The sequence below is a fragment of the Varanus komodoensis genome, unplaced genomic scaffold (assembly GCF_004798865.1).
Source record: "Varanus komodoensis strain SLA01 unplaced genomic scaffold, ASM479886v1 scaffold10, whole genome shotgun sequence".
NCBI lineage: Eukaryota > Metazoa > Chordata > Lepidosauria > Squamata > Varanidae > Varanus > Varanus komodoensis.
In genome coordinates, this window is record NW_025335269.1 from 20361485 (window position 1) to 20386689 (window position 25205).

At 42.7% G+C, this 25205-nt stretch overlaps 1 protein-coding gene across 2 annotated transcripts in view; it reads right to left on the minus strand.

Moving 5' to 3' along the window:
- The window catches only part of NPHP3 (nephrocystin 3), a 39109-nt gene extending 21340 nt beyond the window's left edge, over positions 1-17769 (minus strand). Inside the window, exons 1-12 of one of the 2 annotated variants that reach the window (XM_044455930.1) lie at positions 17268-17769; positions 16937-17062; positions 16187-16337; positions 15002-15154; positions 13881-14014; positions 9220-9380; positions 7347-7494; positions 5262-5336; positions 4707-4886; positions 2883-2986; positions 1862-1976; positions 177-320 (exon numbers count right to left, since the gene is read on the minus strand). In XM_044455930.1, coding sequence (XP_044311865.1) covers positions 177-320; positions 1862-1976; positions 2883-2986; positions 4707-4886; positions 5262-5336; positions 7347-7494; positions 9220-9380; positions 13881-14014; positions 15002-15154; positions 16187-16337; positions 16937-17062; positions 17268-17621 — 1845 coding nt within the window. In that variant the 5' untranslated portion in view covers positions 17622-17769. Of the gene's footprint in view, positions 1-176; positions 321-1861; positions 1977-2882; positions 2987-4706; positions 4887-5261; positions 5337-7346; positions 7495-9219; positions 9381-13880; positions 14015-15001; positions 15155-16186; positions 16338-16936; positions 17080-17267 lie in introns of both variants that reach the window. The other variant, XM_044455937.1, reaches the window with a different exon arrangement.
- Positions 17770-25205: the final 7436 nt, after the last annotated feature.

The window sequence follows — 25205 nt, forward strand, 5'->3', positions numbered from 1 at the left end:
TGGAAAGTTTAAAAAAAAAAAAGCTCTAACCCATTTACAGGAACTCTGTTGCCTGTTTTATACCATATATGGTACATTGTGTTTAACAAGCATTATTCTAAAGAAATGAAAAGTCTAAAATAACTAGGACATCACATACTCAATTGTTTCAGCAGCCAAACACATTGCAACATTACCTGGATTCTATCAATAGAGTCAATAATTATGATAATACTGCCTTGGTGATGAGCAGAAAGCTTCTCAAGCCAACGAGGAAATTCTTCTAATAGTTTTGCTGGATCCAGTGTCAAGGGTGAAACTGACCAGGAATGCTGCATAAGCTACAAAATATTTGTTACATATGAACAAAATGTTTTATCTAAATTCTAATGAAACAGAGAGACGACTGGCAGTTACTCCCCATCTATGATCCCGTGACATTTCCAGTTAGCTGCCTTTTCTTTACTAAAAAAGAACACAAAAGTAAATTAAAATACGCTTATGTTAAAATTGTAATACTAAGGCTGCAATCCTATGCATTTTTAGACAGGAAGAAAGTACTAGAACTTCCAGCATGCCCCACTTCATCATTCTGGCCGGGACATGGTAGAGCTATAAGATGTTTTATTGTCTAAACACATGCAGGATTATGTCCAGAAAAGATTTTGAAGACTTCTTGCTAGAGATGTGTGAATGATGTTGAAATGTAAAATACGTGTGATGATGTGTAAAGCAGGAAAAGGCTTGTTTTCTTCTAAGCATATGCAATTTTGAGAATTAGGGAGCAATCCATAAGTCTTCTCAGAGTCCCACAACTCCTGAAAGCATCCACCCCGGCCCCTCACAGCTGGCTCAGAAAGAACTGTGCCAGCTGCCTGAGATTGCAAATGAGGGGGAAAGAGGGATGTTGAGGAGGGGAGGGGAAGAGACAGGGTCCATCTTTTCTCACTGATCCCTACTGGTGATCTCCTTCCCCCTTACTCTGGCCACTAGATGCATGTAAGCCTATAAATACAAGGCCCATTGAATTGTGCCCCATTCTCAACGTCTGACTATGCTTACAAAAGACTGCAACTAGCCTTCTGCTCCTTCATCCTGGCACATCAGACAAGTATTCTTTTAAATGTATACAACATGATGTCCTCTGCAAATTTCTTATGATGAGAAAAGAGATGATGTCAGCTTGGGAAGACCCACTTCTCTGAAACAGAGGTAGGATGCAGTGTCAAGGTGAGTGAAGAAACTGGTGCAGGTGCAGGGAAAGGGCTCTGCCATCATCATCATAACTACCTTTATGCCCCACAGAGGCTCTGGATTGGAAGATGACTCGGGGCTCCAAAGTGAATTCATGGTTCAATCAAAAAAATCAAGGACTTAAATATTTTTAAGCAACTGTTACCCTTCTGCCACCCAGAATGCCTACGTATAGTTCCCAAGGAGTCTCCCACCCAAGACCAGAATGACTTACAAGGCCAGAAGAGCAGAGTGCCTGTAGAAACTGCATGATGCGCTGTTCTCTGGATTTATAATTAAGCTCTTATTTTTCATGAATGTATCACATGGATCTACACCAAGAGAGACTAGCCCCGTGGCACAGCAGTGAGCTTCCAACTGGAAACTGCAGACAGGGCTTGCCTAAAGCCTCAAATGCCACCTGTCTTTCTTGGCCCGATGGCTGGAAATAGCTAGAGAAACGTATTACTCGTCATATATGCCCTCAGACTTTTCTTTATAAATGTTGTTTCTAATCTATATTTTTAGATATCCCAGAAATTAAAGGGGAAATTCAAGATCTATATAAGAGAGTCCTTGTTTTCTTACATACTTACACAGGCATTTAAGTCTTAAACATTTGTGCTGATTCAAGGTAAAATGGAAATACCTTCAAAGTGAGACGCCTCAGGATCAGGGCAGGCTCTGCACTGCTAGACAGAGGTTTCCCAACAAAATGATATAGGATGAGTGTATTTGGCGAATGCTTCTGTTGCAGCTGAATCCTAATGAGGGGTGGGAGTGAAAGAAAAGAGGGAGAAAAATGTTTTCTTAGCCTACATTTCCTGATGGGGTGTTTTGACATCTAAATGGTGCCAGACACACGCTGTAATGTCAACTATTAATATATTGTTGCAGTTTAAGCTTGTTGTAGTATTTTGATAGATACATAAATTGAGATGTAAACTAAAAAAGCAAGCAGGAAAAAGCTATTAGCTTCAGTACAGAAACATAGGAAGCTGCTTTAGTTGCTTGCACTCACCAGCATCTACACCAGGGCAAGCCGTTCTAAAGAATTTAACCCTCTCAGCCTCTTCAACATATACAGTGATCAGGAAGCTGAAATCCAAAATATCTAGAGCAAAGTGGTCTACACACAGCAGCAGTGACTCTCTGGTCTCTTACCTGGAGATTTGAAGTTAGAGCCCTCACTGCATGCAAAAGATGTGTTCTACAACTGAGGTATGGTCCTTTCCCCAAAGTCTGACCACTGACACCATGTATGTATGCACTTTCAGTGACCCTCATCTTTGAGGACAGATTTGGCTTCTGCCATCCTAACCATTCACTTTTGTTAAGTAAACTGCCTCAAGCAAGGGGAGGACAATCCGTAAAAACCTTCAAAGAAGCAAACAAATTGGAGCAGCCAACAAGCAGGACATGGACGGCATAAATTATCATTCAGGGATAACCAAGCCTATCCCAAAATGATGCACTATGATGGCACTTATCGGGCAAATAGTTTCTCCCAAATAGCACAAAATGCTCTTGATCCACTTTGAGGACACCAAAGAAAGGTGGTAAATTTGACTCTGCCTTTACTAGGCAGGTGGGGCATTGGTTTCCTCTTCCCCACTACATTTTCAGCTGCCACAGTGGTAGCTAGTTACTCTAGAAAAAGGAAGAAGCACCATTTTGATAGAAGAAGTGATTTTCCAGAGCCTGGTCCTCCAGATACAAGAAGGGGTGGAATTGGAGCTGGGGCAGCCACCAGGTCATTCAGACGTTCGTAATACTGCAAACAAAACAAGCAATAGAATCAAGCATTATAGGGTTAAGTTACAAAAGGGAGCCTCAAAAAATCCAAGCACCTATTTAATCTCAAAGCCCTGTATAATATAAAAATTACAGTCCTAATCTTATTAACTTGTAACTGTCCATGTTAGTATACTTCAGGGGTAACTATGTCCCTGCTGTTTCTGGAATATCCACAAGTTAGCTAACAAAGTGCGTCTCAGAAGAGCTGAAGCTTAATTTCTCCAATACGGTCTCACAAAGTGTAGCGAAAGACATGTGCTTGACATAAGGAGACCCATAAAGGTGCTAATAAGTGTGTGTGTGTCTGTGCGTATGTGTTTGTGTGTTTCAAGGATCTGGGAATACTTCTCTGGACCACACAATACTTTGAACTATATGAAACTGAGGAAGTGAGGAGTCATCCAATCATTAATTCAAATCACTTAGGAGTAAAAAAAAACAGGACAGGGGGATTTTTTTTAAAAATCTCTCATTTGTTAAAAGCTAAAATGCAACAATGTAGTGGGGGGAGTAGGATATATCTGGCCTCTGACACTGGGAAAAGGGGTTTAACACTTTCCCTAAGGGGTTTTTTTTTAATTCCAAATCATTCTCCACTCACCAGGCAATTAGAAGCTCCAGAAGTGCAGTCCAGATGGGAAAAAGAGTACAATGGGAAAGGATTAAGTCCCCTCTCAAACTCCCCTTAATCCTAGCCCCAAGGTGGTTTTTGGGCATTTCTAGATGAGGCTTTTAACCCATCATTTTAAGCACTGCTTCTGCATCCTCTAGGCACCACTGTGGTACAGCAGAATTGTACAATTACACTTGTGTTTCATTCTGCCATTTCCTCAAATGCCAGATTTCCTTCAGAAAAATGCCTGGAAAGCACAGGCAAGGCTTAGAAGATCAGGAGATCGTCTGAAGCAATCACTAATTGCTATGAGCTTAAACATTAAAAATAAATGTCTCCCACCATCCATCGAAATGGCCGAAGTTGTCCCTTCTAACCAGACGTTTTCTGGGCACAGTTCAAAGTTTCCATGCTTGAAGGAACTCAATAGATTAGAGCAATGGGGTACAACACAGAGAACCTCAAACATGTTTACAGTCCACATAAATTCAACAAAACTTCCACTGATTTGAGAGCAGGCGCCCTTGATCAGAATGGAAGTTATCTGTATGCCTAGGGATGATGAGAACAGTAGTCCAACACACCTGGAGGGCCCAAGGTGAACAAAAGCTGCACCAGAAGCTTGAATTTTGTTCAATCTGCCATTTGAACTAGCAGAGCTCAGCAAAGAGGCTGGAAAATATACTTGAAAAGCCCTCAGCTTAAGAGAGAAGGTTTCATACTCAAAATGTACTGAAAAATCCTGAAAGGATAAGATTTTACACAGGAAATTATTTTTCAAAAACCTTCAACTTGAAAGAAGAAGTACTTTTCATTATAGGAGGCTGCAATACTATTAATGTTTCCTCCACGACGAGTGAGGACCACATCTACAACATTAATACAGGCACTGCTGGCATTTGTCCCAGAACCAAGGGTGTCATCTGTGCCTAATACATATGCCCGCTTTCAGCCTAAGAATGGAAAGCCCCTGGGGGCTGTTCTCAAATCCTGCTCCTTCTGCAAAGCGGCAGCCTTGCTTCAAGGAAAGGAGAAACAGATGCAAACCTTTGCTTGCCATCCAGGGAGAGGGACACGGACTTACCTTCTCAAACCCGAGCTCGCAGGTTGAATTGGATGCCTGCTGGAAGGCTTCCATCTGCTCTTGTTCATCATGTGCGTTCCACAGCACATCGCCAAAGAGTTCCTCTTCAGGAAGGGCGGAATGGTTGTTTTCTGCCAAATCTTTCTTTTCTCCTTGTACAATTTCACAACCCAAAATATCCTGTGTGTGGATATAAGCAAAATCTGAGAAATGATAAAGAATGACTCACAGGAGGAAACTCCACGGATCTGTCCCCAACCAGAAATTAATGTTTCTAGGGTTATGTTTAGAGGCACAAAGGCCCTGCAATGCAAGTGGAAGTCTGGTGAAAGCAACACAAGCAGTGGAGGATAGCACCCTGTCAGCTTCTGCCCTTTATGAGCTTTCCTAGTGAAGCAAACAGAAACCAAGAATCTCACTCTGAATGTGCTGCATTTTTTTAAAAATACAGCATTTATATGGTGCTTTCCCACCAGACAAATGGCTCTCAAAGCAGGACCCTTTGGAAAATATTCATTTCTTTTCTAGACTACCCCATAGCTGAAGTTGTAATACCTGTTTTATGGTTTTCTCCACATAATTATAGACTTCGTATGCTCCCTCCTCTTGTCCCCCTATATGACTGATGATCTGTGGAGGGAGGGGTTGGGAGTAGATGTAGGGAAAGAAAGACATTATTTTGAAGGGGTTAGATCTCCAGAGAGTTGCTGAGCTTGAGATGATGGCCTGTCTGCTTGTTCATTCGTTTACCAGCCTTGCGTAAGAACTATCTCCTATTCTGAATGAATTTACATACTTTCAACAATTCAAACCAGTTCAGCACAACACTCCCCATACCAAGAAATAAATGCCTGAGTTCCATAAGAAGCCTAGATGAGCTACCATTTTTCTAACAACACAGATCTAATCTTAGGTGGGATTTTATCCTGTGTTCGAAGCATTTGCCCTTGATAAGCATAGAGCTTCTGTTCAGACCTGAGTCAGACATGGCTCTGTGCATTTCCAAAGCACTGTCCTTTCTAGCTGCTATTTGCATTAAACAACACCATAATGGGAAAATAGCAGAAAGCGGGAGAAGGAACTGATATTCCTCAGTCCTGATCAGAAGCATATACTGAAGTGTGGGGGCTCTGAAGTGATGTTATCTTCAAAATAAAAGCAACACACTTTTGAAAAGCATAAGGAAATGTAGCATAGCAAAACAGCAGCAGCTCCATGACAACTACTCTAAATTTATTCTACCTTATTATCTATTGCAGCCTTCCCCAACCAGCTCCCCTCCAGACCTTTCGGACCAACTTGCATTAGCCTCAGCCAGCATAACCTTTGGTAAGGAATGCCAGGAAGCAGAGTCCAAAACATCTGGGGAGCACCAGCTTTGGGAAGCCTTCTCTATTGAAACAATAATGATGATCATAAAGAGTTGGACAGAATATTGTTCTTGATATAATCCAAAAATTGTCTTTATATCATCGAAATTTTCTACACACAGCTGTTAATTGCTTTATCTTCTTCAGGTTTCTTTACAGAACTGGGATCAGAGTTTTACAGTTTTCTTTCTCCTGCTTTTCTGCTACATAACCTCTAAGTGGTGCTAGATGCTGCAAGGAAATAGCACAATTAATTATTTACTTGGCTTCAGAAGTGATATCCCAATTTCCAAGCACTAAAAAACCCCCAGGAAAATGCTTTTTAAAAACAGAGGATCACAGCATGAACTGTAAACAACCACAAGCAAAGAATCAGAAAAATACAATAAATATCTTGCATAGAAAAGCTTTTGGGGGGATCTTTAATTTTCGTGTCAGGAAAAACAAAAATATTGTGCCCATAGCATGGAGCTATTCTTTCACCATGTGATCAGCCACCAGACCAGTTATTCCCAAGCCCAGGTCCTCAGACCTGTTGGACTACAATGCCATGCGCTCTGTGTGCCGATGGCAATGGATGATGGGTGTTGTAGTTCAATAGCAGTTGGCATACAAGTTTCAGAAGGGCTGTGCTAGGCCTGCAGACTTCATGCATCTGCCAGCAATATTTCAGAAAGGAAAGTGGATGAGCATGGCACCCTAACATGTACTGGTACCAAAGCCATCCATACTTCGGATTTCAAGCACAAGGCTTCAAAGGGAAGAAATAATGTGAAAGAAAAGGAATTATACTAATTCACAGAAGAGCATTTCAAAAGATCTTCCCATTATGAATCAACTTCAATTTTGAGACAGAGGTTTAAACAAACTCTGCAAAACAAATGCAAACCCATGTTGAAAATAGCAAATCTTTTTAATCAGTGCCAAGACAGAAAAAGGTGCCTAAAATCTAAGATGGTTGCAAGCACAGTATCTAAACAGTGCCATCTCTTCTTGGATGTATCAGCATTATCTTTACTAGATCTCTTCCAGAATGAAAGGCACTTAAATCCCTACTGATACACAGTAGTACTGTCACTGAGAGAGCTTATTTGGGATTCAAATGAGCATGCAGCATTCAACTGCTTAATAGGTGCTATTCCATTAGCTTCCCAGATGCACCATGCTGCAGTGAATAAAGGTGACTTAACATTCAGCTGTTAAAAGTGTTGTGCTACAAAATGACAACCAATCAAAGTCAATGCACCAACCTTAGTCAACCTCTCATTACCTTTGCTTTGTTCACATAATGCACTTGTTCCATTAAATGCTGCACAGAATCTGCACTGACTTGGCCATCTTCCAGTCGGTGGTAAATCAGCAGGGGCTTTCCTTCTGGGTTTTTCAGAAAGGCTTCTTCACACTCGTCCAGCAGATAGCTAGATTGGAAACCAGGATTCTTGTTCTATACTATTTGGCTGCAGTAAACAGTTCGATCAACATCAGCCCCAAGGGTGTGTTTTTCTACAAAAGCTCCAATCAAAAGGTCAACTCTCTTTATTATGAAATAAACATCGTGTTTGAAAAAAATGAGAGCAAAAAGCCTTGAGTGAAAGGATGTTTAAAAACTTACCCTGCCCTACAGAGAACTAATTTGAATATTAGCCTACACATTGGCTGAAATCTAAAGACACCCTTCTGCACAAATGCAATTGCAGCTGGCTGCTTCTTTTTGACAAGAGTACAAGGAATGGTCCAAAACTACTGATGCACATCTGGAACACAGTAACATCCTTTGGTCCTTAGCCATGTACCTAGCCAACTGGGCTTTCACCACTCACACAATTATTTTTAAATGTTATAATATTTTATTTGCAACAATACTAACAACAAATGAACCAAGAAGGAAAGAAAAAACCCCAGAGGGAGAAGGGGAAAACATTACATGGCATTACACTCATGTGATGAGTACGGCCCGGGTGTGCTAACCATCTGTGCCCCATTGTTGACTACACCTCCCAAAATGAGGGATGGCATGAAGAGAGGAGCTGTCTTGACATGTGTAGGTTCTATATGCATTTTAGGACAAATGAGGGATGGCATGAAGAGAGGAGCTGTCTTGACATGTGTAGGTTCTATATGCATTTTAGGACCCCACTCTTGATTGTAATTGCATGAGGGGTGAATGCTGAAATGAGGCTTCTGTATCCAGTGTATCTATAATCTGGAAGGGATGGTAAGTATTAGGCCATCTTCCCATTCCCATTTTGCTTCTTATAGCTTAGCTATCATCCTCTTAATGCAGCTCCTGCTTATTTTAGATCTAAGCTTACCTAGCTCCCTCTCCTTAGGTTCTGGGAGTCCCCAAAGCAGCATAGCTACAAAACTCAGTTCAAGAATCTTGCTCTGAAGGATCAAGGTAGCATGAAAGGCTTTGCTGCAGAAGTAGAGACAGAAGCTTCTGGACAGGCTGCAGACCTTGTTCGCTTGAGTTCACTGCCAGGGCTCTACCCATAAGACCCCAGAGTTCATTTCCACTGTTGGAAAATGTTTTCCAAGCAAACCCACTGAAAGGAAGCCATGGTTGCTGGAAAGAAAGCTCCAGGGGCATTTCTGCCAGACTGGGTGGGTGGGGGGAGCCATACAAATCAAACAGTTATAAGAGTGCATTACCGAATGGCAAAAAAGTAGGTGTGTCTAATCACCACTACTCTCGCATCTGCAGAAGCAAGTCTTTGTAGTAGACAGTGAAGGGAGGGTGCAACTGACAAGGTGCAGCCAAAGCTATGTTTGTTTTGACAGCTTGCACAAATCCAAAACACCAGTATTAGGAAGACATTTGTGGCACCACCACCACAAAAACAGGGTTGGGGAAAACAAGTCAGTAATGCTTGGCACTTGGGCTTCAGTGCATTGGATACCATGGAGCTCCAAGAATTTAAATAAACTTGAATACAGGGTGGCAATCAGAGCAGGATGGGGAAAACAAGATGGATTCTGGTGCAAAGGACCCTGAGATCCCAGCTGGAGGGGTGGGGGGCATGAGATGGAGAAGAACCCCCAGTAAGTTCTATCATCTGGTGGGCATGCTGAATGGCTTATTTGTAGGGTGAGTTGCCATGTCATATGAACTTGTCCAATGATTTCCTAAGCCATGAACTCACCTTGGCAAACTTAGATGTAAGAACAAAATGACCAAAGAACTTTTCTCAATTTCCCATTTCCTTACAGCCTGGAAAGGACATTCAGGTTCAACTGCAAAGTGGACAACTTGGAAGAAGTATTCCATTGCCTCACAATACTTCCTAAGGTTTGGAGAGTATTTCTGAAATTTAAGAAGAAAATGCAGTCTGTTATGGCCATCAAGCAACTATTTATTTATTTATTATTTATTAAAACATTTTTATGCCGCCCCATTCGCCGAAGCCTCGGGGCGGCTTACAACATAGATAAAACAAGTTAAAATCCATATAAAATAATCTTAATTAAAACTCACATTATAAAATAAGCCGCCCTGGCCAGATAAAATTCAATTGTATTTAGCATTTAAAATGTTGCTTAAATAAAAAGGTCTTAGCCTGGCGCCGAAAAACAAATAACGACGGCGCCAGGCGGACCTCTCTGGGGAGCGCATTCCATAACTTAGGCGCCACCGCTGAGAAAGCCCTTCTCCGAGTAACCACCCTCCTAATTTCTCTCACGGAGGGCTCCCGGAGAAGGGCCTCTCCCGCCGATCTCAGGGGGCGACTGGGCAAATATGGATGTAAGCGCTCCTTCAGGTAACCAGGACCCAAGCCGTTTAGGGCTTTATAGGTCATTACCAACACCTTGAATTGGGCCCGGACTTCAATGGGGAGCCAGTGAAGCTGACGGAGAACTGGCGTCATGTGAACATAACGTCCAGTCCCCGTCAGCAGCCTGGCAGCTCTATTCTGAACCAATTGAAGTATCCGGACCGTCTTCAAGGGTAGCCCCACGTAGAGCGCGTTACAGAAGTCAAGACGGGAAGTCACCAGCGCATGAGTCACTGTTGCAAGGCAGTCGTACTCCAGGTAGGGGCGCAGCTGATGAATCAGCCGAAGCTGGAGGAAAGCGCTCCTCGCCGCTGTTGTCACCTGAGCTTCAAGTGAAAGCTCCGGGTCGAGGAGCACTCCCAAGCTGCGGACCTTGTCCCTAGGAGGGAGTGCAACCCCATTCAGGACAAGGTTCAGGTCACCTTCTCTGAAGCCCGAACCGCCAACCAACAGGACCTCCGTCTTGTCTGGATTGAGCTTCAGTTTATTGGCCCTCATCCAGCCCATTACCTCGGCCAGGCACCGGTTCAGTACAGCCACTGCCTCACCTGGATTGGTGGAAAACGAGAGGTAGAGCTGGGTATCATCAGCATACTGATGGGTCCGCAGCCCACACCTCCTGATGACCTCTCCCAGCGGTTTCATGTAGATATTGAACAGTAAAGGGGACAAAATGGAACCCTGCGGTACCCCATGGCAAAGCTGCCATGGCGCAGAGCCATAGTCCCCCAACACCACCTTCTGGAATCGGTCGTTGAGATAGGAGCGGAACCACCGCAAAGCGGTGCCTCCGACCCCCAATCCCGCCAGCCTATCCAGAAGGATACCATGGTCGATGGTATCGAAAGCCGCTGAGAGGTCCAGGAGAACCAACAGGGACGCACTCCCCCTGTCCTTCTCCCTGCACAGGTCATCGTACAGGGCGACCAAGGCAGATTCAGTACCGTACCCGGGTCTGAAGCCGGACTGAAATGGGTCCAGATAATCAGTTTCATCCAAGAGTGCTTGGAGTTGTCCCGCCACCACTCGCTCTAACACCTTGCCCAGAAACGGGATGTTGGCCACTGGTCTATAGTTAGCGGCCATCCCTGGATCCAGTGACGCCTTCTTCAGGACCGGTCGGACTACCGCCTCCTTTAAAGGGGCAGGCACCCGACCCTCCCTCAGAGAAGCGTTAACCACTTCCAAGATCCAGGTTCCAATCCCGTGCTTGGAATCCTTTATTAACCAAGACGGGCAAGGGTCCAGAAGGCAAGTGGTAGGACGTACTCGTCCAAGCACCTTGTCCACATCATCGGGCCGCAATAACTGAAATTCATCCAATAATTCTGGACCAGACGGCAGCGTTGGTGTCTCCCTTAAAACCTCTGAATCAATAGTGGAATCCAGCTCGTGACGAATCTGAGCGATTTTCTCCCTAAAATGCTCGGCAAAGTCGTCACAGCGGGCCTTTGAGGGTGGAGTCAGCTCTTCCTTTGGCCCTGGGTGAACCAGGCCTTGCACCACTCGAAAGAGCTCCGCCGGACGGCATTGTGAGGAGGCAATGGAAGCGGAGAAGGCTTCTAAATAGAAGCCTTCTAAATAGATTTCTAAATAGAAGGCTCAGTATGCCCATCTATTGTTTCACTGGGACCTTACATTTGGGACCTTAACCAGCATTAGAACAACCACAAACCACAGTCATTCACAAAGGAGTACTCTTAGTGGGATATGGAGTCTGTGATTCTTTTGACATGTTAAAGATCACTTCATGCCTGGCATGCATTTATCTTCTCTCCAGCAAACAACTATTGGTAATGGGTTAGATCCAGATTTGCACTGGAAGTGGACTTCCTCTTCCCACCTTACTGTAATAGCATCTCCAGACCCCTCAGAGGGTCAACAGACTCTGCTGAATGGGGTGAGCTTTGCAGAGGTAGAGTCTCCAAAACTCCGGCAAGAAGGATGTTCCAGAGGCCATCAAGGAAATCATTGATCTAACCCAATAATTTGACTGAGTCAAGAGCATTTTGAGACAGTCTCATTCACTGTTACAAATGTTTGTTTATTTAGAATTCAGAAGCTACCTTTTTTACCAGGTACACAGCAGTTTCTAAAAATGCACAACTCACTCAAAGGCTCTCTTGAAAAAATATTAACATCACAGCATAAAAACACAAAAAGCACTGACATATAACATCATCATCAAACATTAAAATCAAAGCAGAATTTAAAATAAGAATTAAAAACAGTCTAACATAAGCCCCAAAGGCTATGTTTTCATTGCCCCACAAAAAGTAGGTAGTGATGGAGCCAAGCAGAACTGCTTTAGGAGACCTCTCCAGAAACTTAGTGCCACAATGGATAATGCTTCATTCGTTGTGTCTACCCACTGTGGCAACAGAATCCACTGCTGAGACACCCATGTTAGTCATCAGCTGAGTTTGTCTCAGAGGAGGCAGGTCTAATCTGAAGGGACCTGAACGTTCTTTTCTCCACTGTACAACATGTCTTGTAAGTGGGTGGGTATGGAAATGAGAACCATCAATCTCAAAATAAGAACATTTATTTAACTATTTATTAAAATATTTTAGAGTGCCAATTTGAAACAAGTTTTTTGTGGGAATGTAAAGGGGAAAAGCAATATTAGTGGAACATCATTAAGTGGATGGAAGTGTATTTTACTATTGTAATACTTTCACTTTTGTTCTTTTTCATTGTTCTATAACACCTTGATGACCTTTTAGCGGAAAAGGCAGTATATAAATAAATAAGGTCTTATGCTTTAACCAAATTTAAACCCAGAAGGTACAACATCACATAATACTGAGTCATTAGAATATGTGGAATGGCTATAAAGTCATATTTTTTCACACTGATGCCATTCATTGTGTCACATACTAGGCCACCAATGCGCCATAAATCCAGAAAACCCAATTCTACAGGGCAAAAAAATGTTACATTTTTCCAAGTGAGATCCTACATCTTACTTAAGGTTTCAGGCAGACATCTTATATATTATGGTCGGTATATTTTACTCATCTATCTTACTCAGCAATATTACTTGACAACCTTTTAAAATGAGAAAACGCAAAAAAACTGAACGTAAAACTGGGGATATATAAGAATTCTGTTTCCGGGGTTTTTGAGTTCTTGAGTTCAACCCTGCAAATTTCATTCTTTTTCTTGTGCTTGATTTGTATTGAGTTCAGCTAATACAACACAGATTTGCTATTTTTCTCAATGACAGCAATTTACACAAAATGACATTTCTGGAATAATCAAACATGTATGTGGAGAGGTTGAAACTGTTATCTGCCATAGTCAAATGTGCCTCTGTGGAATAGGTAGACTTGTGATTATGTGTATATGTACAAGAATGTCATTTAAAAAAAAAGGCACTAATTTCAAGATGCCCACCACCACAAATTACAATTCATGACAATGGCAGAAAAGCTCCCACATCCACCTTTCCTGGAATCAGGAAAAAATCCACTATACTCTGCTATCACACAGAACAGAAGCATCATGGAATCCTGTAGGACTTAAATGGAATGGAATTTCCCAGCATCACATATCCCTATTTTTTGCTCCTAGGTTTTATACTTTTAAACTGTACCATACTGATACCTTTTTAGAATATAAGGTAGTTGCTGTTACGTGCTGCCAAGTCATCTTTGAGCTATGGCAACCCTATGAATGAAACCCCACAAAATGTCTTGTCCATAACAGCTTCATTCAGCTCTCCCAACTTCAAGGCTGTGGCTTCCATTATGGATTCAATTCACCTCATATTTGGTCTTTCTTTTCGTGTTCTGCCTGTGACTTTCCCTAACATGACTGTCTTCATCAGTAAATCTTGCCTTTTCATGAGGTGAGATAATACTATAATGAATACTACTGAACTATGGTCCTCCACTGAATTCTGAGAAATCAGAACAGCGTCTCGTCCATGGGGAAGAAATTGCATAGTTTTCTATCAACAGAATGAAGGACAGTGAGGAAAGGTGCATCAATCATTTGAGCCCCTCTTCTGTACACATTTTTCTTACCTGTATGAAGATGTCCACTTCTAACTGAGTCTCATCTGTATTGATAAGATACACCCTCACTGTGTTACTCCACAAGGAGTGGGAAAACAATGGGGTGACCTGCAACAAACTAGCAACAGCTGCATCCCAGTCATCTGTTAAACAACAAACAGCAGGATACAAAAGCATTTCATTAACCATTTCAGAAACAGACAACCAACTGGAGGTGTTGGAACGATTTTCAGTGCTTAGGTTACTTTTAAAATCACCTTCCTGGACAATAAACTAGTGGGACAGCTATAAAATACATAGCAAGACTTCAAAAATTAACTGTAAGAAATGTATTAAGCTAGCAAACACTAAATAAGAACAAGCATAAAGGTTGTATACTGCATGTTTTTATTACTATTATTTTCCCTTTAACTATTAAAATTCAATGTCATCTCAGCCCTAAACTCAGCCCTAAGCTCCCATGATTTAAATTTCAGTTAACCATTGGTAAAACAATGGTTAAAGTTTAAGAAAACTATTGAAAGCCATCTCAGTGACATCAGAAATAGTAGCTATTTCTGGATATACATTTTATTAATGAATCAATGTAACTGTTGCATGTAGTGCTGAACCTAGACTGCTCCTTCCAACTAAAGGTTTTCTCTTTCTTTCTCGGCCCATTAACTTTTGTTCGTTCATGGTAAAGTTTTTTTTTTCTTATCAGTACATCTTCAAACCAAATTCCAGTATGGAAGGAGAGAATGAAAACACCCTTTGCAACTGACTAGGACCTAAGTGATGCTTGTATTTAAAGAAGTCCCTTTGAAAAGCTTCACACAGAGTTCTAGAAAACAGACATCACTATATAAAACAACCCAGCATTCATCTGCTTGAAAGCACAGACAGGGGAGGTTCTAGAACCAATCTAAACTGTAATTGCCTGTTACTAATAAAGAAGCAGAAACTTGTGCTGTTAAGCTGTAAAAATGTCCAGCTCTTCATAAATATTAAACATCAGTGAAGAACTTTAGGTCAGCTGCACAGTTCAGCACAAAATAGCCTGGAAGGGCCACAATCTAAGTTAAAGTTAGCAAGATAGTGCATGATTATTATCATGACTAGCCTTGCTTCAGGAAGAGCTGATTCCTCACCTCTGTTGACATTTGCAAACGGCCCTTCCACATCTATGGAACTATGTGCAAACTCAGGGCCTCTAAAAGACTGTTGAAGATGCATCATACTGCCCATTGATGGCTCACTTCCCAGGGCTCCTCCAGTCCAGTACTCAGTCTGAGCTCCGGTAACTTAAAATAAAACAAGCAGATGCCAACTTAGAACAACTAAAATATAGTTAAACTGTGATTATGCTTCAAAGGCAAACAATCACCAAGTAGCAAGCGAGGAAGATGAGAAAATCATTGGCAAGAAACTATTGCAGGGCTACAGTCTGGATCAAAAGCACATGTAGTTTTCCAAAACAAAATTGTAAGTTTAGGACATAATCCCATGAACATTTAAACTGAGAAAAGTCCTGCACTTATTCCACCCAGCAGCCATTCTGGCTGGAAAATAATGGAAATTGTAGTTTTTCAGCCTAAATATGGGTAAGATTGCCCCTTTAGGCATGCTTTTTAAAAGCTGTGTTATCATAATGTGTAGTTTGATCCCTATCTGAAGAACACTAACCAGTTTGGTCCAAAGTAGACATGACCCAGACTTCTGTGCATCTTCTCTCACTCCAACCTCTGCTGGCAGGTAGAGGTGTGTGTGTGTGTGTGTGTGTGTGTTAATGAATGCAGTGAGGATGGTAGGACTGTCCAGCTTTCCCCCTCTAATCATTTGACCCCTAAAAAAAGAAAAACCTCCATTTTGCTTTCCCCACAGATTTGGAAAACTATTCTGCTTCTCGACTGGATAAGGGTCTTTGATCAATTTTGGTCCTAATGCTATGATTGAGGTATCACCTTGGATTAGCAGGCATATTTAAAATGAAATGGAGGTAGGGATTGGGGGAGAGGACTACTGACTCTTTACAAACAAAAAAAATTAGAGTGGACACAAGACTATGTATGTTTAGACAGCAAAAAGTCCTACCACTCTCAGCATTTTCCAGCCAGCAATGCTGGAAGTGCCAAAAACTTGTTCTCTAAATATGCATAGGGTTGCACATTTAATAGGTTTATGAAACATAACAGCATTTTATTGTTCATAAATCAATATGAAATTATCATATTCTACAAAGAATAGCAGCTAACAGTATTTTGTGTCTTTTATACTGTACAGATTGTCATTGCATTTGCTATATGATTGACAAAAAGAGTAGGTAGAATTCTTACCAGTGACCTCTGTACAGCTGTCATCTGAGTCTGATTCCTCAGGATCAAATACCTGGATGCCTTGAGCTTGAAGCCTCTGCAGTTTTGCTTCCAGCTCACGCTTTGCTCTCAGTAAATCCTGAATTTCATTTTCCTTGGTTTCTCTAAAAATCTTTAAGTGAAAGAGGAGGGAACAGAGGAGCATTCTAACCAGACAAATGTTGCCACTTGCAGCATATGCACCTCTTTATAAAACCCTGTAATATTTTGTGAAGACTCCTTCATACTGGCATGAAATTAATACATTCCTTCAATGGTGTCTAGCCATTGTCAGCCAACAGGTGTCTAGCCAACAGGACCCTAGGACCCCACTCACAGAATGTGAAAGACGGAAGGAAAACAGGAAGGCACAAACAAGACCTGCACCAAAAATTCCCACATGGAGTGCTTGTATTCAGGGATCCAGCACATTAGCCATTATTTCTTCAAGAATAGGCCACTCCAAACCCCAGCACCAAGCATTTTCATTTCATCATCCCCACCAATTAGCAAGCTTCATGCGCACTGAGCTTGCTTAGTCCTTATGGGGGATTTTGGGGGTTGGAAGTTACACGTTAGGATTTTTGTTTTTGATGTTTTTGTTGTCGTTGTTTTAACTTCTGCAAATCTTGGAATTCCCTTATAACATGGCAGTGCTGCCCTCTTTTTCCTCAGTAGCCCTATTTTGGCTTCACTCAGCCCCTAAATTCACTTTTAGAGGGAAAGATTTACCTTAAATTGTCTCTTCACTTTGTCCCGGTCATGTTCAAATGTAGCAGCTCTCTCCATGGCTTGATATTTGGCTTCCAAAGCACTTTCTTTCTCTCTGAGTATCTTTTGGTATGTTTTCTGAAGGGCCTGAAAAAAGAGTAGCACTATTTATTTTACCTAGAGTGAGAAAGTACAGTTAGCAAGCGCTCAGCTGCTAACCTTTAAGTGTCACAAGACTAAAATTAACAGTTTACAGAAAGCTCTCACTTCCAAATTACAAATCTGTAGTTTGATTACATTTGGCCTTGTAATTCTATGCCAGTCCACGGGTGCCGCAAGCCCTCCCAGTTACCTGAAGCTCTGCTCGCAATCGCTTGTTCTCCTTGTCCAGCTTGGCCTCCTTCTTCATCATAGAAGCCACCTCATTGTTTTTGCTGATGCGGAAGATCTCATATTCTTTTTTCAGCCGTTCGTATTCTGCCATACTTTCCAGTTCTTGCACTGAGGCGGTAGATTTGAAGCTGGCCCCTATAAGGCCTCCGGGCCGTGAGGTACCTACACGACGGAAGGAGCTGCGCAGAAGACGAGCTTTGGGTTTTACCTCCACGGGGATCTCACAGGCTTCACCACCACCTCCCTCATAGGTGTCTTCAATCACTTCCGCAATGGTGCCGGTCGGGCTCACCAAAGATGATGCTGTCCCCATAGCTGGGGAGATTTCCTGGTCAGCCCTGCCTTGATGGAAGGTGTTCCCTAACTCAGAGGCCACACTGAGTATCAGATGTTCACCACTCCTTGGTATTTTGGGCAAGACCTACAACTGCAGCTAAGCACTCAGCCCCAGCCATGCAGCCCTGGATTCTCCTCCCCCCCCCCCCCGCATCCCAATTAGCCACAAATGGACACTGGGCTTCTCTTTGCCCTGCTTCAGCTAGCCAACTCTTAAGGCTTGTTGCACAGTTAGCCTTTTATTTCTTGCTAGCAAACTTTAAGTGAGAAGAGACTATAGTTCAGGGGCAGAATACATGGTCTGCATGCAGAATGTTCCAGGTCTGAACCCTGTGTCTACAGGGTTGGGAAGATCCTTGCCTAAATTCCAATCAACAAGCCTGGACTGCAAGAACCAAGGGTGTGACTTGCTGTGTTTCTATGCTTTGTAGCTTATTAGCCTACACGGAAATCTTAAAATTTGCAATTATTTAATTCATGCATGCAAGCCAGCCCTGAAAAAAATAAATTAAGGAAACCACCACACAACCAACGCTTGAGTTTTCCTTCTATGCGTTTACATCACACAGGCAAGATCAAAGCCTCGCACTCCACGTTAGAAGGATCGCCTTGCTCTGGCCAGAACTACCACGCCCTGCTTCTGAAGGCACATTCACGACCATAGATGTCAATCTCCAGTCCACTCATAAACATGTACCGAAAACAGGCCAGAAAATCGTCCCTCTTTTCTTTTTTTTCACCGCACTGGCCCTCAGCATTACGCAGCAGAGGGGAATAAGAACTACGCTTCCCCGGGAGTCAGGCTCTATGGACGCAAAAGGGCTTACTTCTGAGTAGACGAGTACATCATTGCTGGACTCAGTGGGGCTTACACGTACATGACTGCACCGGGGCAATCCACATCAAGGATCAGTGCCCAGGATGCACTTACCACGGAGCTAGTCTTACCCGAATGTGTGGGACTTGCTCCGGGGAAAACACGCACAGGGCTGCTGGCCCTGGAAGAGATCTTTGCTGCACTACGTTGCAAGATTGCAAACTCTTCGAAGAAGCGAGCCTCTCCCAGTCGCTACTCTTTGCGCCCCGTCTGACCCTTCGTAAACGAAAAGCGCACATGGGGTGGGGGGCCGCCCTCAAAAAACCGGTGTGTGTTGGGAAGGGGGTGTTGGGTCTACTGCCCTGCACTTCGGTAAACCCGAACGAGGCGGGGAAGGGAAACTTGCAAAGGAAAGAGTCTCTCAACTTTCCTGGAGCCAACGCGGAGGACCACACGCTCCGTGGGGCAGCGAAGAAGATGCAGCCGTTCGCCCACCTCCTCTCCTCCCCGGTCTGCCTTGATGGGCATGCAGCATAGCCGAAGCTGCCATGAACAGTCTTGGCCGGCGCGGGAGGTCAGTGGGCAACGGGAGGAAGGGAAGAGGCAGTGACGTGGCAGCTCTCGTCCCTCCCTCCTGGCTCCAGCAGGGGACGGAGGCGCCGCCGGGGGGGGGGGAGGAGGAGGGAAAGGGGAGCGGATAGTAGCGGGAAGCAAGCGGTGCTCCAACTTTCGCGCAACTTCCTCCAGCCTGTTCTTCAGCTTTGACCGGCCGGAGAAATTAAAAGCCGGAGGGCTCGAATAGACTATAATCTCGGACGGTCTTCGCTTGGGCTGAGGGCGGGGAAAGGATAGTGCCACTCCGAACTATCTATGCACGTGAAGCGGGGGGGGGGGGGTGAATAGGCTATGACTTTGGTCATCCTTACTATAATTTGCCCATTAGCATTTTGGGCCTTTACCGTGTCAATTCCAGCATATTAGGTGTGTGGACCAAGCAGCCTATTAATTTACCACCTCCAGCGCACAACACGTGTGTCTGTGCAACTGTGTGTTCCACTCTGCCATACTACAATGCTTGGCTGACTAAGGAGCAGAACCCTGTACAGACAAAAAAAAATTACGATCACACTGATGGCTCTTTTCTCCACACCTTGCACAGGGGTTCTAAACAGGGACATGTGCTGGACATCTCCCACTACCATCTTGCACATACGGATACAAGTTGTGTGATTTGTACAACCGGAAGCCCTATGCAAATATTCTGTATAAAGGGTGGTTTGGCTTGCTGTTATGTTGCATTTTTATCCTGCCTGTTTTCCTCTTGTGAGGAAACATGAAGGCTTACATAACTTGCTTTTTATCCTGGCAACCAGAAACCTGTGAGGTTAGACTGAAAGTGAGTGACTGGCCCAAAGTCACCCAGTGGGCATCAAGTGGGAACTAGAACCCAGACCTCCCATGTCCCCAGGCCAACACACTCACCACCACTGGCTTCCACTCTTAAGCACCCACACCAAAGAGTAATCAGCCTGTCTTGAATGGAAATCCCAACAATGAAATGTGGTTGTTAGGATTAAGAAGGATGGTAGTCTTGGGCACTCATTTCCATGGCTGCTGGCTGCATCCAGAGGGTTTGAAATCAGAAAGTGAAGCACATTTTAGTGAAATTGGGGAGGATGGACTAGGTCAACATTCTGAGATGCAGGAGAAAGAGAAGGTGATTATCTCAAGCCAGGTGCTTTCCAGAGCCAGGCAGTTCCTGGGAATGGCCAAGGTGTCCAGCCAGTAGGAGGGATCTCTGAGAATGAGGGATTCTCAGATGCAGGCCAGGTCCCTCCTGCCATCAACCCTATGGCAAGGCATCAGCAGAGATGGGAGGCCCATTTGAATGAGCAGTGCACAGAGAGGAGGCGTGCTTACAGAAAGCTCCTTGCAAGAGGATTGTGCCCAGCCATGTTCGTAAGGAGTTTTCCTGGAGGTAAACACTAGATAGGCTCAACAAACTACTCTGTGCATGCTCCGTTCGGTTATTTGCAGTTAAGCAAATTGCAAGGAAAATGGTCTGTGGCTAACGATTGCTTGAAGGAGGAACCACAGCTTACAACTTAGCTTTCAAAGGAGATTAGAGAAGGAGGAAAAAAAAGGCACTGACAAAAGATTCCAAAAGGCCTTTCTGCTTGACAAGCAGAGCATAACAGGTTGAAGCCAGTCATCTATGGATATTAGCCAGATGGAGAAGCAAACCAATACTATACAGGAAGTGGCTAGTTTGGTTCTAATACTCCATGTGGGGCCTGCTTTCACAGAGTTTTTGCCTGCACAGGAAGTCGGAGGAATACATGGATCTGGGGAAGCTGGAATTGTCAGAACTGAAAAGCAGTGCAGAGCTTCCAAGAAATTTCTTTTACGGTAGAATAGGATTTGAGTAGAAATATTTCTGACCTAAGAGATTGGCAGTAGTCCAAAAGCATGCCACATTGGACTACCCTAAATGAAGATTTCCCACACCTTGATCTGCTACTTAGATTCTTTCAATGGACTGAAAATGAGTCACTTTACAATGAACTTTCCTGAAACAGAGATTTTCAAGTACCCTTTCACACTTAAACTTGCAAATTTGAATTGGCAAGAATTCATTATTCTCTTACCGTTAGTATAATTTAGCAAGGCAATCCAGCTGTTCACAGTTTTGCACAGCTGTTGCAATCCCAGCCTCAGAAAGTGTAGAGACAGGGTGATTTACCATACAAACAGTATTAAATGAGCCAGGCAAATGGAAAGTTTAGCCATTGGGCAAATTATGTTTCCCGCATCTGCCTCATGCCCAGATCACAGAGATTCTCCCATGTTGTGACAGCTAGTATGCTGCACTTGCCTTAGAGATGCTAATTTTGGAGACCTTAATGGTAACCCTAAAGTGCTAATCTTATTGTGTAGGGCAGAACATTTGTAAGAGAGAACTGGCATCATCCGAGAGGGAAACCTAACTTTTCCAGGGACTACTGATTAACTTCCAAAAAAGTTCCTCCTGTTTATTTTTCTCTGGTTGTGCTTATATCTAATCACAGAACCCAGCTGGGAAGAAAATGAGTTCAAAACAAGAGGGGGTTGCCATAGAAATCGCTGTTGAGAGTTTAGAACCTCCTGCCTAGGCCTGGCCCAAGACTTTATGCCCCCTGAGGAAGAATAGCAAATTCAAGGACTCTACCCTCTGCTGCCCCATGCCAGGGGCATAGAATGCAAAGTCCGCCAAGTTACTTGGGATGTGAGACAGAAAATCCCCAAGAGAGCCAGCATGGTGGTGTGGTTAAAGGTGCAAGACTGGGACTCAAGTGATCTGGGTTCTAGTCTCCACTCAGCCATGGGGCTCACTGGGTGACTTTGGGACCCAGGTGCAGTCTCCTGGGTCCCGGTCCCATTCCCCAGAAGGACACCTCCCCCTATTTCCTCTGATTGGCAATTGTTTGGTGGTTTCCCACCTTTTGTGCAGATTTTTCTCATTCTAAAACATTGACATGGCTCTTCTAAGGCTTAGTTCCTTACAGTAAGAATTTTAATCTGCACCATGTTGGTATATTTAGTACTTTGGGCTTCTCATCTAGTCAGTTTTGCCCCACTCACATGCAACCCTTGAGAGCTGCAAAATGAAATGTGGCCCCTGGATTGAAGAGGTTCTGTTTCACAGCTGTAAAGGTTTGAGGGCATGATTCCCTTGCTCTGTAGGCTAGGCTGAGGGAGTGACTAGCCCAATTAACTTCAGGCTGATAAGAAATGCCAAACCAGGAGTGGATCTATGCTAGCAAGCCTTTTGCTCATCAGGGAGGGCTGCTGCAGAATCTGTGCAGAAGAGGCTGAGCACCTGTAGGGACACCTGCTAATTAATATAGACCAATTTCTGTGACGTAGAAAGTGAAATACATATTTCACTTAAGAGTTCAGAAAAAAAATAGAATTTATGTAAGGATAATCTAGCTGATATATTTACTAATCAGCTATATATAGAATACTGCTTAAAACATTTTATGTTAAATGGAAAATCTATTATATATCCATTATTTAGCAATTGAGAATGTTACTATTATTATGCCTCAAATGATCAAATTAATATAATTGCTTTATGAATTCAACTCTTACACTGTTTTATCTGAGAATCAATTATTAATTGCTGGTGGGTTTGTGGATAAGTTATAAGTGAATTATTATTTACTTGATACCCATGTTAAAGGATTTTTTGTAATAACCATGTATTAAGTAAAATTATAGTTATAAAATTGATAGACATAATAATTATTGACTTTTTGTGTAATTTCCTATACTTAGCATTATGTGTGATATTTGTATGTTTATATATTTGTATGTTTTTAGTATGTTTTTTCCCCTTTTTCTTTATTTTTTCCCTTTTATCTGAAAAATAAATTGAAAAAGAAAAAAAGAAAATGTGATCTTGTATCACAAAAATGCAATTATGGGAGAAGCTGGAAAGGAGATGTGAGCAGGGAAATGGCCCTTTTAAAAAGGAGTTTTTTCCCCTATGTACAAGCGTGAAGAAAAAGCATTTTTTTAAAAAGGAAACAAAATGGACAACTGCTCCTGTTCTCTTGCGGAGGAGGAAGAGGAGGGTAGAGAAGGGGAAAGTGAAACTATGAGGAGGCTGTGCAGCTGCTAGGCAGCCTTCTTCCACCTCCCATGTTGTGTAGCCAGCACAACCAGTCCCCCGAAGAAACTTCCACCTACAGCAGTTCCTGAAAGCAAATGCAGCCCATCTCCCATGCTCACTTTCCCAAGAGTAAGTGCCACTAAAGATAATGCAATTTACATTTGAGTAGTGATGTAGTTGTTCCTTATGGGGAATGGTCTGGTAGAACCAAGATTGCATTTACTCTCTTTATCAGTGAGCAAACAAGGGAAAGCAAGAGAAGCTGTGGGAGTGGGTGAAGGAGGCAGGGAAACCATGGAAGGCCAGCTGGGCTTATCTCCCCCTCAGAGTTGCTACTGTTTTGTCAAGACTTGCAGTACTACCACAACAGGATTGCCAGTTTTCATGCTGAGCACTTCAGACTTTACTATTGCTCCACTGCTGTGCTATACATGCAATTTAATGAGAAGTGGAAAGAAAAGAATGGGAGAGTGTTTGCCCATTATGCACGGTGTAGGCTGAAGTGCCTCATCTTGCCTAATCATGAAAGTGCAGCAGGGTCGGGCCTGGTGCAAATCTGGATGGGTGACTTAAGCATTGAGCAGGTGGTTAGACCCAATGGCCCGCCAGGCCCCTTCCAACTGAATAATTCTATGATTCTAGTTTAATAACAGCCTTCATGTACTATAAACAATTATAAAGTGGCACGAGAGAAAATAAATGTTTTCTAAATGTGGCATGACATTAAGACTAATCTGCAGCATGTAGGAGCCCTGCCTGCTGCTTTTGAAGTACGGTGCAACTTTTGTCCGGTGCAACATGTATTATTCATTCATGCATGCAAAATTAAGGTAGATTTAGAGCTTTGATTATGCAAATAAAATTGCTGCTATCATTCACACATATCCTGATGCTGTTTGTTGCTACAAAATCAACCAAAGCCAAGAATTAAGCAGATGTTCGGTTTCCAAAACACACTAGTTCAGCAGCTGGCCACATTAGTATTTCAGAAGAATTTAGTATGAAGAAGTATGGAAATTAGAAAAGAAAGAATATGCATGTGAAATTAGCCTTTCAGAGATTGGGCTCTCATTACATTTGTGCAATGGGAATGCTTTTTTATAAAGATGCTGTGTGGATAAATTATGGTTGCAGGTACATCAAAATGTTTAAAAAAGACATGCATATGTGCACAAGATTCTCTATATTTCAAATTTAAATCCAGGACAATTCTGTACGCAGTTAAGCATTCTTGAGATCAGATGAAAGCAATGAGGGTATAATTACTTTTGTTAATTATTATGATTATGTACTTACATCACAATCCTAAATGCACTTGCTAGGAAGTAAAAGCTCACCAATTTCAGCAGAACACCCATATCTGTGGGGGATAGGTTCCAAGCCCCCCATCAGATGCCTGAAACTGAGGATAGTAGCAAACACTATATTTGCAAGGGTGAGGGGCACAGGATCCCCACAAACTGGAAAAAACCATGAATATCTCTAGTGGAAAAACACACATATCTCTAAGAGAAAAACCACAAAAATCTCTAGTCTTCGTGCCCACTGAGAGACAAAACATGTGAGTCAGGCTGGTTTGTACTAAGACAAAAAGTATGGCATACCCCAAACAGAGTGCATAATTCCCTATAGATATTTGCATTTCCCCCCTAGAGATAGTCCTGTGTTTTCCATTTTGTTGGATTCCCTCACCCCCACAAATGTTGACAGCCAATGGTCAACCTAAGTGAGACTGCAGTAATTGAGACAGTGGATACGGGGAGCCTTCTGTACATATTTCTGTCATTTTACTAAGTTTAATAATGCCAGTTTTTCACAACATGATGCATTAATCAATAAAATGCATATGTAAATAAGTACAGCTTTCATTTCAGCATTTTATTCATGGGGATTTTAGAAAACAACCCATTAAATGCTAACCTATTTGGCTTTTTTATTTAAAAAAAACTTTCAGAAATTCATTACAATATTGCAACTTTAAAATATTGGTTTTTTGCATATCTGAACACCAATACACATTTACTGTGTTCATACAGCACAGCAAGCAATACTGTGTGGTTTCCATAGTTAACATTTTTTAAACATGT